Source organism: Mastomys coucha, unplaced genomic scaffold, assembly GCF_008632895.1.
Source record: "Mastomys coucha isolate ucsf_1 unplaced genomic scaffold, UCSF_Mcou_1 pScaffold15, whole genome shotgun sequence".
NCBI lineage: Eukaryota > Metazoa > Chordata > Mammalia > Rodentia > Muridae > Mastomys > Mastomys coucha.
The window spans coordinates 75360674-75380965 of NW_022196897.1; the positions used below are offsets into that span (position 1 = coordinate 75360674).

The 20292-nt window shown below is 34.4% G+C and overlaps 2 protein-coding genes across 2 annotated transcripts; both read right to left on the reverse strand.

The window, feature by feature from the left end:
* Positions 1 to 3749: 3749 nt before the first annotated feature.
* Positions 3750 to 4685, reverse strand: LOC116092196 (olfactory receptor 4C15-like). The gene has a single exon (XM_031373544.1). The coding sequence runs from the start codon at positions 4683 to 4685 to the stop codon at positions 3750 to 3752; it is 936 nt and encodes a 311-aa protein (XP_031229404.1).
* A 10208-nt stretch (positions 4686 to 14893) lies between these two features.
* LOC116092197 (olfactory receptor 4C15-like) lies at positions 14894 to 15861 on the reverse strand. Its single transcript, XM_031373545.1, has one exon. It carries the CDS (start codon positions 15856 to 15858, stop codon positions 14923 to 14925), a length of 936 nt encoding a protein of 311 aa, XP_031229405.1. The 5' UTR covers positions 15859 to 15861; the 3' UTR covers positions 14894 to 14922.
* Between the last annotated feature and the right edge of the window lie 4431 nt (positions 15862 to 20292).

A 20292-nucleotide genomic window follows, 5' to 3' on the forward strand; every position in this document is an offset into this window, starting at 1 on the left:
GAACTGTTTATATATGCTACATGCCCTTGATTTAACTTTGGTATGTGGTATTTGTCTAGAAAGTCATTCATTTCATCTATATTTTCCAGTTTTGTTGAGTATAGGCTTTTATTGTAAGATCTGATTTTTTTTGTATTTTCTCAGTTTCTGTTGTTATTTTTCCTTTTGCATTTCTGACTTTGTCAATTTGGATACTGTGTTCTTTAGTTAGTTTGGCTATCTATCTTATTGATTTTCTCAAAGAACCAGCTTTGGGTTTTGTTGTTTCCTTATATTATTCTCTTTGTTTCTAATATTTTGATTTGCATACTGAATTTCTTCATTTCCTGCCCTCTACTCCTCTTAGGTATGTTTGCAATTTTTTGTTCTAGGGCTTTCAGGTATATTGTTAAGTTGCTAGTGTAGGGTTTCTCCAATTTCTTTACAAGGGCACTTAGTGCTATGAATTTTCTTCTTTACCCTAATTTCATTGTGTCCCATAAGTTTGGGTATACAGTGTCTTCATTTTCATTGAACTGTAGGAAGTCTAATTTTTTTTATTTCTTTTCTGACCAAGTTATCATTGAGTAGAGAGTTGTTCAGTTTCCATGGGTAAGTAGATGGGATTTTTGTTGTTTTTGTTATTATGGAAGCCTAGCTTTGGTCTGTAGTGATCTGATAGGATGAATGGGATTATTTCAACCTTTTTGTAATTAGTTGAGGCTAGTTTGGTGACTGATTACATAGTCAATTTTGGAGAACATAGCATGAGATTCTGAGAAGAAGAAGGTATATTTTTCTTTGGTTTAGGGTGAAATATTCTATAGATATCCATTAAATCCATTTGGTTTATAACTTCTGACAGTTTTACTGTGTCTCTGGTTAGTTTCTGTTTCTGTGATCTGTCTATTTATGAGAGTGGGTGTTGAAGTTTCCCACTATTATTTTGTGAGATCCAATGTGTGTTTTGAGCTTTTGTAAAGTTTCTTTTACAAATTTGGGTGTCCTTGCATTTAGGGTGTAGATGTTGAGAATTTAGCCTTCCTCCTCATGGATTTTTCTTTGGATGAATATGAAGTGTTCATCCCCATCTTGTTTGATAACTTGTGGTTGAAAATTTATTTTTGCACATTAGAATGGTAGTTCCCACTTGTTTCTTCAGACTATTTGCTTAGTAAACTTTTTTCCAGCCTTTTACTCTGAGATGGTGTTTGTCTTTGTCATTGAGGTGTGTTACTATATGCAGCAAAAGCTGTATCCTGCTTCTGTGTCCAGTCTCTTAGTTTGTGTCTTTTTATTAGGGAATTGGCTCCATTAATGTTGAGAAATATTAAAAAAGATGAATGTTATTTCATGCTGTTTGCTGTTGGAGATGTCATTATATGTGTGGAATTCTCTTCTGTTGGTTTTGTTGTGAGATGTTTAATTTCTTATGTTTTCTTGGCTGTAGTTACACTCCTTGTAATGGAGATTTCATTCCAGTATCCTCTGTAGGGCTGTATTAGTAAAAAAAAAATTATTGTTTAAATTGGATTTTTCATGAAATATCTTGGTTTCTTCATCAATGGTGATTGAGAGTTTTACTGAGTATAGTTTCCTGGGCTGGTATTTGTGTCCTCTTTGGGACTATATGACATCTGTCCAGGATCTTCTGGCTTTTTGAGTCTCTGTTTAAAAGTCTGGTGTAATCTTGATAGGTCTGCCTTCATATACTACTCGGCCTTTTTCCCTTACACGTTTTAATACTCATTTTTTGTTCTGTGCATTTAGTGTTCTGATTATTGTGTAATGGAAGAATTTTATTTTCTATTCCAATCTATTTGGTGTTCTATAGATTTCTGGTATATTTCTGCCAACTTTTTATTTAGGTTAGGGAAGTTTTCTATGATTTTGTTGAAGATGTTTTCTGGCCTTTTGAGCTGAGATACTTCACCCTTCTCTATTCCTACTATTCTTAGGTTTGATCTTTTGATTGACTCTTAAATTTCCTGGATATTTGGGGTTAGGATATTTTATATTTTGTATTTTCTTTGACTGATGTGCCAATATTTTCTATGGTATCTTCTATGCCTGAGATTCTCTCTTCTATCTCTAGTAGTATATTGGTTATGCTTGCACCTGTAGCTTCTGATCTCTTTCCTAAGTTGTCCATTTGTGGTGTTACCTCCTTTTGTATTTTCTTTATTGTTCCTGTTCACATTTTTTTGTTCTTGGTCTGATTTGTTCAGTTCTTTCACCTGCTTGATTGTGTTTTCCTGTATTTTGTTTCTTTAAGGGATATATTTGTTCCTCTTTAAGGACTTCTATCTGTTTACCTGTGTTTTCTTGGTTTTGTTGTTGTTGTGGTTGTTGCTGTTGTTGTTGTGGTTTGTTCTTTTTTCCTTAAGGAGTTCTTTATAGCCTCCTAAAAGGCCTCTATAATCTTCTTGAGATACAATTTGGGGTTATTATCTTGTTTTTCAGTCATGTTAAAACATCCAGGGATTGCTGTGGTAGGAAAACTGGATTATGGTGGCATCAAATTGCATTTAGTTCTGTCACTTATGATCCTGTGCTTGTCTCTAGCCACCTGGTTACCTCTAGTGTTAACTGGCTGGGGTATCTCTGATTGAAACTGGTCTCCTTGGAGGTAGGCAGTGCTATCTTTGAATAGGGTGGGATTCCTGTGTACCTGGTTATTACACACCTCCTGTGAGGCAGGTAGGCTGTGTCCCTGGTTAGTTCAGACATCCTGTGGGGGGCAACAGGCTGTGATGTATGTGAGGGTATGGGGCCTGCTAATCTGACTTGGGTGGAGAAGCATATCAAAAGGAAGGTGAACCTAGTCAGGGCAGGGGGGCTTCATATCAACTGAGCTCTGTGTCTTTTGTTACTGCTGACCTCCTTGGAGGCAAGCAGAGTAGAGTGTGGGTGGGTATCTGGCCCAGGGTAGGAAGCAGACAGGAAGAAAGGTGGAATTTACAGGATTTGGGGGATTGAGTCCCCTGTCAGCTGGGTCCCATGGTTGTCCCAGCTGGCTTGGGTATTTGAGCAAGATTTTCACATGTGTCTTTGGTCACTGTGGACCTCCTGGGAGGCACATAGGCTGTAGGTGTGGGTGAATATCTGGCCACTGAACTCCAAAAAGATAAATTTTTCATAAGTAAATTTTGCATTTGTGTCCTCACACAAAATAATTACTTGATATGAATTTTAATTTATATTTTCTAAGATTTATTAAATAAAAGTGAGCCATCAGACATTAAATTTTTCTGCATCCTACTCACCATGAGCAGGGTATAAAGCTAACTATATATTTAGGACGTCTATGGATTCTTTAGAGACAGGACCTACCAGAAATAGATGTGGTAGTTCTAAAGTGAGCTGGGCAATATGGCAAACAAGATAAGGAGATCAAAGAATGACTAGAACACCTATGGGGTGAGGCAGAGTTCTGTTTACACAGTGTTTACACAGGATATAGAATACATATGGAAGGAAAAATACCTAACTGATAGGCAAGGGAGCATGGTTCCCAGAGAACCAAGATTTATGGGGTGGAAAAAGTGCTAGTGTGGGGAAAGTTTTTTTTTTTTAAAAGAAACTGGAAGTATAAAATCTTAAGCTGGTATTTACACTAATTTGATGTCCAAGACCTGCCTTACTTGTCCTGGAATCAGAAATGGACATCATGATAGAAGCACATAAAGATCCAAGTTCAGGTATGTATGCACACATAACAAGTTCTATTATAAATTAAGCCATTTCCTCAGCCCTATAAGTTAAATAGTTTAATGTTTATTAAAAGCATTAAACAATCTCCTCCACATTTTCTTGATGGCATTCTTCATTTCCTTATTCCTGAAAGTGTATACCATAGGATTTAGTAATGGTGTCAGTACATCAGCAAATATAAATACATTTTTCTCAAATGAGAATGCAGAAGTATTTCGTGCATATATTAGTATGCATGGGACAAAGAACAAAAGCACAACAGTAATGTGGGATCCACAGGTAGAAAGTGCTTTGCGCTGACCTTCAGTACTGTGAGCTCTCAGAGAGAATAAGATGACACTATAGGAAACAAGCAATAAGGAAAAAATAATGATGCAGATAGAACCACTGTTGGCAAACACCAAAATGACAAAAATGTGTGTATTAGTGCAGGCTAGCTTTAGTAATGGGAACAAGTCACATATGAAATGTTCAATAACATTGGGTCCACAGAAGGGCAGCTGCAAAGTGAAGATAATTTGTATGACAGAATGCAAGAAGCCTCCTATCCAGGCTATCCCCACCAGAATGACACAGAGTCTCTGGCTCATGATAGAAGAGTAGTGCAAGGGTTTGCAAATAGCAACATAGCGGTCATAGGCCATGGCTGACAGGACAATCACTTCCACCCCTGTGAAGAAGTGGACAGCAAACAGTTGTGTCATACAACATTCAAAGGAGATAGTCTTCCTCTCGTAGAAGAAGTCTACAATCATCTTGGGTGTGATTACTGAAGAAATGCATGCATCCAGGAAGGAAAGGAAAGACAAAAAGAAGTACATGGGGGAGCCAAAAAGTGCAGGACTCCATATAATTGTTACTACAATTATTATGTTGCCACCAATAGTTGCAAGGTAGACCAAGAAAAACAAAACAAATAGTATTTTCTCAACTTTTGGGTTCTGTGAAAGTCCCAGGAGTATGAACTCAGTGACAAAAGTCTGGTTTAGCATAATTCTTAAAAGGCACAAAGTAAATATGTTGATATAAACCTGTAATTATGAGAAAATTTTGGTTGATATATTTTTAATATTGTCATCTACAAACAAAATATTGTAAAAATGCTCAATACTAAATTTTATTGTCAAAAATAAGAAGCTAGTATTGCTGGGTTTTGTGCTAAAGTTATAATTAAAGATATTAGGATCAAACTAACACAATATTATTAGTCTGGGATTTTTGGAGACACAGGCGAAAGGACACAGGGCCACTTCATAGATTGAGGAGGAGGATGATTGAAATACTTTTTCTCAATGAAAACTTCAGGGTGTTTCCATGTTCTGCTCCTCTATGTACTGGTGAAAGAATCTATTATTTTGTTTATGTATGAGTGACGCACCTTGATAGCCAAAGGATAAAATGTAAAAGGATCAGGAACCAATGAACCAATGACCTACAAATAAAAGTTCTTGGAAATCACAGAAAACAGAAAAACAATTAGTTGAATACAATTTCAAGCCTCAAGACTTAATTATTTACCAATTATGAATACAATGAAAATTTAATAAAGTAAATATCTTATGACATATGGTTTAAAATGTTTATGACTTCATTGTTAATAAACTTGTTAATAAATAGCTTACATTTATATATCCAAAGATTTAGAAAAGTTTCAAGTTGAAAACATCTAAATGAGACTCACGTTAAAATGCCCTTTAAATGCTAGACATAATTTCTCCACTTGAAACCCTAGCTGTCTTTCCAACAGAAAACTGTTTCATAAATTATGCAAATATTCTAGGTATTGAATTCACTTTTCCTAGGTAAATATAATTAAATGTTATAGGTTGTCCTTTTCTCTGTGCACAACTGAAATGTGTCCACAAAATGTGTTTTCTTTTATTGTTAGCTATATTCATACGAGTGTATGTAATGAGGGTGTGTGTATGTGTGTATGTGTTAAAAATGTGTCATGTGGCAGGAAAATAATTTACATGTAAATAAGCTGTCCTTTGTAATTGCTTATATCTGAAAATGGATTGATGGTGAGGAGGTTAAAAATCACTCATTAGTGAGGATATGATCCCTGGGAGGTTTCCAATGTTCCACTGAATGGCACAGTACCCATACCCACAGTAGCAGCACAAACTGGATTTAGTGGGTTCAAAAGCGACAAAATAAAGTAAAGCAGAAGTCTTTGCTTTTGATACTGAAGGATCAAAAATACAGGGTTATACATTATTATGTTTCATTGTATTATGTTTCATGTATGAAAACTCAACTATAAAGCAAAAAAATTAATAAATACAAAATAGACAAAATATAATATTATATAGATAGAAAAAATTCTACTAAACATTTTCTCACTTCTGTTCTCAAATATTCTGTACAACGTTGTGTGTAACATGTAAGTGCCATGATCTGCTAGGCTTCAAAGTTTTGGATCAATGAAAGAAAACAGATGGTTCTTTATTTTTAGAGTGTTAACAAAATCTGATGTAGCTCAGACTGGGTTCCAAATAACCACTTAGACAAAGATGACTTTAATCTTCTGATTATCATTCCTTCAAATCCAAGTGATAGGATTATTATATGTGCTACCACAATCTGCTTTACCCATAGTTTTATCAAGATATTCTATAAAATGTAAACTAATACAAACTACTATTGCTGCCAGTATTGTTTATATTAACAATGACATACGTGTGCTGATGTGAAAACTGAAGGGAATGTTACCGTATGGATGTGTATGTATGTTTAGAGAGAGAAAAAAGTTGATGGGTACTGAGGTTGGGAAAGTGTTGGGAGGAATTGGGATGTAGGAAACATGATCAAAATACATTGATATTTTAAATTAAAATACCTTATTTTTAAAATGTGATGAAATCTATTCCAAGCAATGCTCTCAGATAACATAGGAAATAACCTCAAATTATAATTATGTTTATGATAAGTATACCAGTAAACCTGTTTTAAAATTTTATTCTAGAAATTAAATAAGAATAGATTACAAAAATAAAAAACAAAACAAAAACAAACAAACAAACAAAAAAGAATAGATTACATTAGGATATGACATAACATCATATTTTCTCTTAGTTTATAAAACTAACATTTACTTATTATCAATTTCCTTCCTTGTTATTAAATTCAATATGTTTCTAAAATAAGGAATCATTGCTATTAAATACCTAAAATATCCATAAGAGGCATGATATACAAATAAGATTGATGCAAAAGAAAATCAAGTGATACAATGAATAAAAAGTTCATAGTATTTAGACTTCCACTTTGAACCATTTTTATAGTGTTTGTAAGAAATAATAAAAAATTAAGTGTCCATTTATTGATATTGAAACTATTACATAGTGTACAAGTGAAAATATTTTGAATGTAGATATTAGTATTATCAAAATATTTTATAATAACCATCAATATTAAGAACCACAAAATCAATTTCCCTTTAAACTTCTCAAAAATGAAATTTGTGTTTTCAGATTATTCTTTACATTGATAAAAGTGGAACTCATATGCTAACATAGAAGGACATTATACATAACATGATTCAACTACTATATTGTTTCCATAAATGCTTATACTCCTAATTCAGCCCTATCCTAACTCCAAATACTCTTGGACTTCAAGTCTATACTTTCATATAGGTCCTACATTTAAATTTATTCTAAAATTATCTATGGTTTTCTTGTCTCTAAGAATCATGAATTAGAACATTAAAAAGCTTTCCCTGGTCTTGCTCAGGATCTCTAAATGTAGAAACCAATCATTAAGCCATTTTCTTGAGGAGTGATCTTTGGAAGTGTCTCTCCCTCTATCCATCTGTCTGTATTGCCTCCTATTTCCTTCCCACTTATTTTAGCAATAAAGCCAAATAATCTATCTTCAGATAACTGAGTGTTTTTGTAAATCCAAAGTGAGAATATATTTAAAACTATCACAGTGAATACAGCAACATCACTCAATAACTATTGTTATTACCAATAACAAAATAAATTGATATTGAAATATTATTTTAAATTGCCATTTATGCTAAATTGTATTGTTATTAGCAAAAACAAAATAAGATGATGTTGAAATTTATTTTAAATTGCCATTTATGTTAAATATCCTAAGCCAATTATATTTTAATCTAAAGTTATTATCTACCAGGTAAAAAGTATGGAAAGTATGGAACCAGGTAAAAAGTGTGGAACTAGTCAAATAAAATGGCTGTCAGGGAAAGATTCCTAATCCTTTGTCTCTCTCCTCAGTGGTTCTCCACTGATTTCATTAAGTGGCTCAACTCACTTGTCTTACTATTTCTGGAATACAGGCAAATTCTGTTTCCTCCCATCTCCTTCTTAATGAATTTTTTGGACCTTCTCCTTTGATGTCTGAGTGATTCAGATCATTTTGAGAGCGGGGCCAGGACATGATCACCTCCACTCATGCAGTCCAGACCATCAACTCCTTAAGGTCCTAAACAGTTCAGAGGTAGAATCCTAATCCTGGGAACAGTTAAGTGAATGAGGGGAATTTAAATCAGATGACTTCACTAACGCCCTTTCCTGTGCCATGTGTTAGTGTGTAGGCATGGAAATAAAACATTTTATATTCTTTGTCAATGTTGTGTTGAGCTTACCAGCACTTTTTCTGGCATGATCCTATATCATTTTTCTTTACAAACAACAAAGCATACTACTTTCAATCCAAGCATTAGAATAAATGACTAAGCTAGTATATAATGGAGTATGTATTTGAAAAAAATAGTAAAGTTTTATTGGATATTGTACAGAAAAAAAATAGTTCCCTCTATATTCTTAGGGTTCAATTTGAAGTTGAAAATACCTTCAATCTCATTAAAATCAAACAAATAAATAAAAATGAAGTGAATAAATGGTTGATGAAGTAAGAAGGAAAAAAGGAAGGAAAGGAAGGAAGAGAGGGAGTGAGGGAAACAAGACAGAAAGGAGGGAAGAATGGAGCTTGGACACTAACAACTCACTTTTTAGACACTTGAGCGGTTATTTTTTTTAAGTGCTAATTTCTGGTTGCCTAGGATATCATTTCATTCATTTCTATGTAGCCTAAACTTTGACCATAGAAATCCTCACTAAAGGTAAGGAATATTAGCATCCCAGTGGAAAAAAAATTGTCAGGACAGAATTATGAAGGGAAGAATCATTTGTTGCATCAAACACACAGTAGCCTAACCACAGCATCTAAATTTAACATGTTTTGTCCAAATTTAAAAATATCTCCAAAAATGCAGAAATGTTCCTAATGACTCTCACCTTGTTTTGACTGAATGTAAAACCTGAAGACAAGCATCTCCTATTTTCTACTGAGGTAGGTTCATGCGATGGCGACTCTATGTTTTAGTCAACTCTTCTTTCAGAACAGCAAGAAGAAGACCAGTTCTGACAGTGATGTTAGAAGATTCACATTTGCTTCCTTCGTGTCATATTCAACATGATTTAATAATAAAGGGAAAGTGAAGGAGCCAAATTTACTCCCTAACTACAACGGAGCTTTAATGGGTATTCCATGAGAGGTCATCTGCCTGTGAGATTTACTCTTAACTCCCTGGGGGTTTGGACAATTTTTAACTTTAAGAGTATCTGAGACATAATTTTTTGGACTTTTTTTTTTAAATGACTTGAGAGTTTGTGATAGTTTAATTTCCCTCAAAAGCTTTTAAAATTTGGGGGCTGGTTTTATATGAAACATTTTTATATACCTTCACATTCAGGATTAGAAAACTGTAGTATTATTGATAGACTGTAATGTCACTGTGCATAATTTATGTAAAAGGTTTGCATACTCAAAATGCATAATAAGAGCTGAATTCTGTCACAAGGTATTTATCAATCAATCTGTAAACATAATATCTATTCTTTCAGGAAAACTCTAGCAAATATTGTTTATTAAAGAAGCATAATACATAAAAATATAAAGATGTATACATTAATTAAAAATATCCATTTTCTCTAGAAATATTTTTAACAAGGTCTTCTGTACATATACAAAATGTCCTATGACCACATTGACTCCATAGTGTACTGTCTTGTCCCTGTTCCAATTATAATGACCCCCTTCTTCCTCCTGACTATACCTCCTTCTGTATTGCATCTTTAGTTTTTAGCCTATTGACTTTAGAGTTGCTTTTCTGAACATGGATAGAGGATTATTTATTGGATCATAGACAACTTTCCTTATACTACAAGCTTAAAGAAAATGGTGCTACTTAACCAGAAAAGTTGAATTATCAATAGATCCTCAGTGAGGTCTTAGGATTTAGACTCCCTCTCCACCCACATAATGAAACTTGTGAAGGTCCAGTCCAAGTATCAACAAATGCTGTTTGGGGGCAGGGTTTTGTTTTGTTTTGTTTTGTTTATAATTGCAATAATCATGTCATATCCAGAAGATAATGTTTGCTAGCAATCTTCAGCTTCCTCAAGCTCTTATGATATTCCTTGATTCTGTCCCAAGATATTTTCTAGGTCATCACTTACTCTGAACTTTTAAGATGTGTAGGTCTTTGCATTAAACACTACAGACTGCAAAGAGAAGCTACTCTATATGGGCTAAGAAGTGTCCTGTGGATAATAACACAAATATATAGAAGTTTGCCACGAAGGGGAGGATATATATATATATATATATATATATATATATATATATATATTATATATTTTCCTTTAGGGCCTTGAACTTCTTTATACGTCTTTATTGTACTGTCTTCAAAGACTTGGGATTGCCATAAATTAGGTGGAAGGAAATGAAAAAAAAAGAGAAGAATAACAAATATGTGTAGAAAAGCTGTGATTGAGTGGAACATGTGCTCAAATAGAGATGCAACAGGAGCAAACTGGAAATTCAGCATGTTTTCTTATATACAACAGCAAAGAGGAGGAGGTGGATTAATTGATCTCCATAGGAGGTCCCACAATAGAGCAGTCTCATGTTGCACTCATCCTAGAGAAGGAAGCTGTAGTTGATCGTTTCTGCATTTAAATGGATATAACTACGGTTCAGTCATTCATAACTATCCATAATAGAACAAGAAGAAGCCTTGCCTTCTCTGAGCTTGACCCAGTGAAAGCTTTCCATTGGTTTGAGGCATTAGCATCATTGACATGCCATGATTATTTCAATAATGCACATTCTCTGTGGACTGCATCTGCTCCCCCACACTCTTGATGAATTTCTAGTGCCGCCCTATAATTTCTTCTATAAAAATCTCCTCATGCCAATTCAAAGGACTTTGGTTGCTTCTAAAACATTCATGTAACTATTACTTTAGTGGGTATTTTTTTCCATGTCAGAATTTCAATATACAGTGTTCACAAATGATTAAGACCTTTGATAATTTTCCCCCATCAATAAACTGAATCATACCACATTTTTTTTTTTGGACTAAGGAACAAGCCAGGGAAGGATATTCTTTAAAAATTTTCTACTGTGACTCCCTATGAAATTAAAACCAAGCTATACACTTTCCATAGGTAAGAACACAGAGTAAATGTTCCCATTCCAAAACCGAGGGAAACTCCATAGAAGAGAACAATATAATGAAAATAATTGCAGAATCAAGTAGGATAAACTCCAAATCCTATAGTTCTGTGAACTCTGCCATCTAGGACTTATAAGCATTTATGCAACAGTGGTCTGGGATATTTGGTAGCCCCATGACTCCAGCTCTACTGCCATTTTCACAACAACCTTTCTCCTCGACTTCCTACATGGAAACTTACTTTTCTGTTATATCCCATTGTCTGGCATGTTTAGGACCCTGGTGTCTCTATTGCAGCCAAGTCATTACCTACATATCTTTAAGCAGTAGCTTCTCGGGGATCCCAGCACTTTCATACTTTGAAAACTTTTGTGTCTATCTGGATAGTGAAACAAGACTCCAAGACATTTTTTTCTGAAGTGATAAAGTTAATATCAATAAAATCTTATAACTTGCTGTTATACCTTCAAATTTTAAATTCCACATCCCCCCCCAAAAAATAAAAGTTTCTGGGTTTCAAATCTTGTTTCCATACCCTTAGATGGAATACTTCTGCTCAAGAGGACTGAATGACCTAGATCCTGAGTAACAAGTGGCTTTCCATTGGTTACACATGCTACTATAATACCTTTTTTTCTGATTTCAGTTAAAACTTGGTTTAATTTTTCTCATTAAAAGTGTTAAGTGAGGTGATTCTGCTAGGCCTCTGCCAGGACCTAGCAACAGCTTACTTCATCACCTGCCATCATTACCTGGTTCCACCAGGTGCCAGCAGTATATAAAAAGGAGAGCTCAGCAGAGGAAACTATACGGTGTAGCATCTGGAGCATATGGTATACCATCTGTTCTGCAACTCTTCACATCTGTCGCCAATAGCAAACAACCTCTCACATTAGTTGGCTCCAGTCTCTGAAGGCAGATATCTAGAGAATGTCCTATGACTTTGTCATTGACAGTACCCCTAGTTCTCTACTACATCTTGGACATCTCCTTCATAGCTTCAAGTAGTCACTTTCTATGAATCCTTATAGGGACTCCAGCCATGACATACATGGTTTAACTTCAACTTCTCTACAAAATGATGCAACACCTCTACAACCATCTCCCACAGTCTTATATCTTTCATTCCTACAAAACTAACCCCACAAAGACAGTACTGCAAACTTTTCCTCTAGCTGGAGATGGCAATATAGCCTGATACTCTGACTGTTGTCTTCTGTGGATTAATCCCAAGAAAGCCATTTTCTAGCAGTTGCTTCCAAGGAGATAAATTCTTTCTCCTTTTCCCCCTTCTTCATTCTCAGCTATTATTTTTATTCCTTTGGATAAGGTCACATTTTACAAGTTGGATCCTCTGACTGGTTGTGTCTTTTCCGGGGCTCACACTTGTTATTATTATTACAGCGCACTGGAGAGTGCCTTTCTTTCTGATGCTCAGACACTTTATCGACACATACCTTGTCTTTTCAACTTAAGCTGCTAAAAAAATTTTCCCCCATAAAACCACTCCATTCATATGTGTGTGTGTGTGTGTGTGTGTGTGTGTGTGTGTGCTTAACCATATTTTTGCTCACTTTCCTTGTGAACTTGGCCAAGTGCAGTTTAAAAAAGAGAAAAGATCCATACACTGAATATTCTGTTGTCCTGAAGTGTCTTCTCACCAAATAAAGTTTCCTTTAACTTCAGCTAGTTTCTCAGGACAGAGTCAAAGTGAAACAATACTCTTCAGGCAAACACCATCTAAGAGACCCCTTGTATATTTTCTGGTAATGTCCTGCGTTCACTCTGAAATCTCACAATAAAAACATTCATTGTCCATTGTTTCTCAGTATTCTTATTTTCTAAGGACCTATCAGAGTGGCCCATGAAACACCATCTCTGCCATGCTATGGATTTTCTAACTTAAAGTACCAAACTCTGACATTAAAGCCACAAATCAGTTATAAAACCCACAAAACAGAAACTTATGGTTATATTTATTATAACAAATCCTCACTCTTCATACTAATTTTTTATCAGTTATGTTATTCATTGCCTCAACAGAATTCCCAACACAGCACTCTAATGAAAGAAAAGTATGTTGGCTTACACAGTTCTATGGGGCAGTCCAATATGGTTGGTAAATATGACATCGGCAGGTTGAGGTAGTTTATCACATTGCATTCATAATACGGAAGCAGATCAATGAATATCTATGCTTTGCTACCTCTCTCATTTTGCATCATATTCATGATATAAACCAAGAGAACCGATCCCATTTTTTTAGTTGTTTTTCCCACATCAATAAAATTATTCAAGAGGAGCCCTCTCTGATATTTCTTGTGGCTAGTCTAATCATTAAAATTCTTCTTCTCATGTGTGCCTGAAGGCTTGTCTACTAGATGGTTGGAGACTGTGTGAAGATAACTATCAGAACTAAGAGTCACCAAGTCCGTCTAGTTTATTTGTAGTATTGCATTGCTTTGACTAAGTCATGAAGTACATTATCGAATAAGAGTGATGAGTGTGGGCACCTATGAATTGTTCCTGATTTTAGTAGGGGTGTTAAAATTTTTCTCCTCTTTAAGAAAATACATCTTAAGAATTCATAAGTCTTCTGATCTTTTTGACAACTGCTTCTCTGTGAAGCCCAAGTATACCTGAAATTTGCAGCAATCTTACCAATAAAAGCCTATCAGGTAGTGAAATTAAAGAAAAAGAATCTACTTGTAGTTTGAATCATAATTTAAAAACTGAAAATGTAAAACCTAGATATCAAAGATATCTTTAATTTATCTGTAAGAGGATTTAAAAACACATTTAATACAAAAGAAATAAGCACTGAGTCCACATCTTGATAGAAAACTTGAAGTTGTACATTAGACCCTTCCAGAAGAGAATTCACCAATCCATTTGGTACTTTATAATTTTAAGCATTGATTCACATCCATTTTGTATCTATTCAAACACCATATGACATGAAAAATTAAAATGATTCTTTAAAGTATTAGGAATGATAGTATACAGAAGCATCATAAATACAATAGTTTACAAATTCAAGATACAGGAGGTACATTATTTCTATATAAATTTTCCTTTTGTATCTTGACACAAAATTATTTGATATTATTATACACTGTAACTTTTTACATTTGTTAATGTAAATTAATAAATGTGAACCATCAAACACTAACAATTTCTCTATCCTACTTATTGGGAACAGGAGTTGTTGGGGTTCTGGGTGCTTATTTAAGGAGACTATGGCTTCTATAGGGACCATACCAAGAAGTACTAGGGAACGAGATTATTTAGGAACAGGGAGGCTATGAGAACTCTGGAGGGAGCTGGACAACATGGCAATGCTATAAGGAGATCCAGGAAAGACAGAGGGCCTATGTGGTACTGCAGAGATATGCTTACACAGTGGTTAAGACACTGAAGGATATAGAATATATATGGGAGGAGCAGTGCCTAACTAATGGGCACTAGAGCAATACCCAGATAATCTGGGTATGGGTTGGCAAGAGTGGACCTAGCTGATGGTATGGGAAAGGGTGTCTTAAGGAAGCTAGAAGCATAGACTTTTAAGTTGGAGCTCCTACTAAATTGATATCTAAAACTTTACTTAGTTGTACTGGAATCAGAAATGTACATCAAGATGGAAACACACATCAAGATCTAAGCTTAGGTTTTCTGTACATGTAGCAAGATCTATTATAAATTGAATATTTTTCTGGCCCCACAAATTAAATAATTTAATGCTTATCAGAAATATTAAACAATCTCCTCCACATTTTCTTGATGGCATTCTTCATTTCCTTATTCCTGAAAGTGTAAGCCAAAGGATTTAACATTGGTGTGAGGACGTCATCAAATATAAACACATTTTTTTCAAATGAGAATTCAGAATTATTTCGTGCATATATTAATATGCATGGGACAAAGAATAAAAGTACAACAGTGATGTGGGATCCACAGGTAGAGAGAGCTTTACGCCGACCTTCAGAACTGTGAGCTCTCAGAGAGAACAAGATGACACCATAGGAAACAAGCAAAATAGAGAAGATTATAATGCAAATAGAACCACTGTTGGCAAACACCAAAATGACAAAAATGTGTGTGTCAGTGCAGGCTAGCTTTAGTAATGGGAACAAGTCACATACAAAATGATCAATGACATTGGGGCCACAGAAGGGCAGCTGCAAAGTGAAGATAATTTGTATGATAGAATGCAAGAAGCCTCCTGCCCAAGCTACTCCTACTAGGATGCCACAGAGCCTCTGAGTCATGATAGAAGAGTAGTGCAAGGGTTTGCAAATAGCAACATAGCGGTCATAGGCCATGGCTGACAGGACAATCACTTCTGCCCCTGTGAAGAAGTGGACAGCAAACAGTTGTGTCATACAACATTCAAAGGAGATGGTCTTTCTCTCATAGAAGAAGTCTACAATCATCTTGGGTGTGATTACTGAAGAAGTGCATGCATCCAGGAAGGAAAGGAAAGACAAAAAGAAGTACATGGGGGAGCCAAAAAGTGCAGGACTGCATATAATTGTTGCTACAATTAAGATGTTGCCACCAATAGTTGCAAGGTAGACCAAGAAAAACAAAACAAATAATACTTTCTCAACTTTTGGGTTCTGTGAAAGTCCCAGGAGTATGAACTCAGTGACACAGCTCTGGTTTTGCATGTTTCTTAAAAACAAACAAACGAAGAATCAACAACAAAAAAACCCACAAAGTAAATGTGCTCATGTAAATAGTCTGAACAATGCTCTGTGTGTTTTCACATTTGTGCCAGGAGAGGAACTGCCAACTTCAGGGTTTGGATCCATAAAGACAGATGGTTCTTTTTTTTTTTTTTTTTTAATGAAGTGCAGGAAAAAAGTCTTATGTAGCTCAACCTGGACTTCAAATAACCATTTCAAAGATGACTATAGTCTCCCAATCATTGCACCTCCAAGTACTAGGATTATAACATGTGCCATCACAACCTGTCACATCCATAGTTTTATCACAATATTCCACAAACTGTAAACCAACAAGAAGAACATGTGAGTATTGTTGTTAGCATTGTTTATTTTAAGAATGATACATACATATGTTGATGTGAAAACTGAAGCACTCAAAGGAAAAACGAATGTCACCATGTGTATGAGTGTGTGTGTGTGTTATGTGTGTTTATGTATATATGTTTGTGTATGGTGTGTGTATGTATGTGTGAGTATATGCATTATTTGGGTATGGGAATGTGTGTTTGTGTATGCATGTATGTGTGATTGTATATGTGTGTGAGTGTGTGTGTATGTGTGTGTGAGAGTGAGAGTGAGTATATAGAGAGAAAGAAAAAACTTTAGAGATAGTGACTGGGAAGCAGTTTGAAGGAATTGTAGTAGGAGAAAATATGATCAAAGTATTATGATTTTTTTACTTAAAAATATTATTTTTAAAATAATACCAACTTGATATAAATTTTATATATAGTATGAATTTGAAATAAATCCAACCAATGCTTTAAAAGAATATATAAGAAATAACTTCAAATTATAACCATGTCTACAGTTTTTATACCAATATAAAATATCAGTTTTAAAATTTTATTGTAGGAATTAAATGAAGACAGATTACATTAGGATATGATACCAAATGATATTTTATTAGTTTATATGACTAACATTTAGTGATTATCAATTTCCTTCCTTGTTATTAAATGTTATAGATGTTTGTTTTTGTTTGTTTGTTTGTTTTTATGAGACAGGGTTTCTCTGTGTATCTCTGGCTGTCCTGGAACTCACTCTGTAGATCAGGATTGCCTCAAACTCAGAAATCTGCCTGTCTCTGCCTCCCAAGTGCTGGTATTAAAGGCATGAGCCACCACTGCCCACTAGAAAGGTTTCTAAAGCAAATAATCATTGAAAATAAAATTAGATAAAGTATCCATAAGAGGCATGATATATAAATAAGATAGTTGCAAAGAATCACATGATAGTACAAATACAACACTAATCATATTAAGACTTTAACTATGAAGCATTTTTATAGTATGTACAGTAAAAGAAACATGGGAAATTAAGCACCTATTTATTGATATTGTAGGTATATTATATAGTGTACAATGAAAATATTTTGAGTATATGTTGCTGTTATCAAAATATTTTATAAGAAATATCAAGATTAAAACCACAAAATCAATTTCCCTTTCAAGTTCTGAAAAAAAAGAGATATGTGTTTTCAGATCATTCATTCATTACATTATCAAAAGTAGAACTCATGTGCTAACATAGTACGACATCATACACAGCATGTGCTAAGTCAATCCTCTCTTGTCTCCAAATTCTCTTGGATTTAAACACTATATTTTCCTATAAGGCCTTACATTTAAATTTGTTCTAAAATTATCCATTGTCTTCTTATCCCTAAGAGTCATGCATTTGAATATTAAAGTCCTGTCCCTGGTCTTGTTCAAGATATATCACTGTAGAAACTGATCACTGAACCATTTCCTTGAGCAGTGAACTTTGAATATGTCTCTCCTTGAGCCCAGCTGTCTGTTTGGTCTCCTATTTCCTTCCCAGTGATTTTAGTAATAAAGATCACTACTACACCAGTCTATCTACAGATAACAGCATGTTTTTGTAAATGCAAAGTGCATTTATATCTAAAACTATCAGAGGAAATAAACAGAAATGTTTTCTATATAGTTGCCTTAAAATATATTTCAAACAACTGATATATTGTTTTTCTAAGAAAAATAAATTGAAGTTAAAATATTATTTTAATTACCACCTCTGTTAAATTCTATAAGTCAATTATATTTTATTCAAAAATTATCTTCAAAATAAATATTATTTTGTATGTGTAGCTAATTTATATGGCTTTCAGGGAAGTAAATACTTTTCAGATTCCTAATCCGATTTCTCTCTTCTCAGGGTTGCTATGCTGATTTCATTAAACAATTCAACCAACTTGTATTACTATTTCCGCAATACAGGCAAATTCTGTGTCCTTCCACCTCATCTATAATAGATTTTTGAAACTTAGCAATTAATATCTAAATGATTCAGATCATTTTAGGACAGAGGCCAGGCCAAGACTCCCCCCACTCAAGCAGTTCAGAGCATCAATCACTCAATATCCTTACCAGTTCAGATGTCGACACCTAATGCTGGAAGACACTTAAGTGGACATCAGGCACTTAAATCAGATCACTTCACTTCATGAGATGATTCATTCTGACCATAATGCTCTCTCCTGTGCCATATCTTAATCTGTATGTACATTTTCAGTGTTATAAAGAGCTTACCAAAAACTTGTTTGTCATGACCCTATATTAGTGCTCTTTTCAAATATCAATGCATGGAGAATGTATTTAAGAATGGTTTTATTACACATTGTACAGAAAAAAAAGTGGTGCCTTTTATATCACTTCCATTGGACATTGAAAGTAACTTTAGCTTCATTAAAATTTAATAAATGCATAAAAAGAAGAGAACAAATGTCCTATGAGTAAGAAAGCAAGAAGAAAAGAAGGAACAGAAAGAGTGAGAGAAAGAAGAAAGGAGGGGAGAAATGAGTTTGCATAGTAACAACATATTTATTAGGCACTTTAGCAGTCATTTCATTTATGTGTTATTTTCTGGTTGCCTAAGGAATCATTTCCCTCACATCTATCTGGCCTAACTTTGACCACGAAAATTCTCATTAAAGATAAGGAATCTGAGCATCACAGATAATAAAATTGTCAAGAACATAGTTACAAACTGAAATGTCATTTGTTGCATTAAACACACAGTAGCCTGACCACATCATCCCAATTTAAAATGTTTTGTTGCAATTTAAAAATATCACCCTAAAGGTGCATAAATGTTCCTTATGAGTCTCACCTTTTGTTGACTGTGCTTAAAACCTGAAGACAAGCATCTCCTATTTTCTATTGAGTTAAGTTCATGTAACGGTGACCAAAATGCTGCTTTAGTCAACAATTCCTTCCGAACATAAAAAAGAAGACCAGATCTGAGAGTGAAGGTGGAAGATTCACATTTGCTTCCTTCATGCTGTATTCAACATGATTTAATCATGAAAGGAAAACGAAGGAACCAACTTTACTCTCTAACTACAGCTGCAGTTTAATGGGTGTTCCCTGAGAGGTCATCTACTTGTGAGGCTCTTAGCTCCCCAAGGATTTGGACAATATCTGATTCAAAAGTATCTGTGATATAATTTTGTGGACTTTTTCACTCACTTGAGAGCTTATAATAATTTCATTTCCCTCCAATGTTTTTAAAAATTTGGTCTTTCAGGATTAGAAAAGTGTTAGGTTATGAGTAGATTAAAGTCATTGTGCATAATTTATGTAAAAGACTTGCATACTCAATAAGCCTAATAAAAGCTGAGTTCTGTCATGAGAAATGTATCGATCAATCTGTAAAACTAATATCTACTGTTCCAAGGAAACACTATTAAGGACTGTTTTTTAATGAAATATTTCATGCATAAAAATCTAAGGCTATATACAATAATAAAAATATTCATTTCCTGTAGTAATTATTTTGTATTTTTGAGAAGATTCTATGTACTTGTACAAAATATTCTATGACCACATTGATGATATAGTAAATTCTCTTGTGGTCATTTCAATTATACTGACCCAATTCTTTCTATATCTGTACCTTCTCCTATATTAAGTCTTTTGTTTTTGACCCTCTATGCCTGAAACCCCAACCTAAAGAACCCTTTACCTTGCCAATGGAACTCCTAATATTAACAGAGACCTTTACAAATACTATGAATGATCAAAGAAATGAAGAGATCTCCTGTTGCTTATTCTCTTTTCTCCAAATTCTGTTTATTTCTGTCTGTTATACCTCCATTCACATTTTAAATGTCTTATCTTTAAATTGCAACAGATCAAAGAGGGGTAGGACCAAGGATTATAGCACACACATACCTGTTCCTACTGATGGCTGTTCTGAACCAAGTCACTGATCTAAACAAGCCTGAGTTAAGGAAATGATTTGTTTGTTAGTTTGATTCCAAGTTCTGGCTAGAGTTGAATTCTTCCGCACGACCTTGACTCTCAGCTTCCCCATGTGGACCCGAATGACTCTCCCACTCCTGCAGCTGGA

Bases quoted from the DNA above. Each gene is read 5' to 3' on its own strand.
- LOC116092196 (XM_031373544.1), bottom strand. From the start codon at position 4,685: ATGCTAAACCAGACTTTTGTCACTGAGTTCATACTCCTGGGACTTTCA.
- LOC116092197 (XM_031373545.1), bottom strand. From the start codon at position 15,858: ATGCAAAACCAGAGCTGTGTCACTGAGTTCATACTCCTGGGACTTTCA.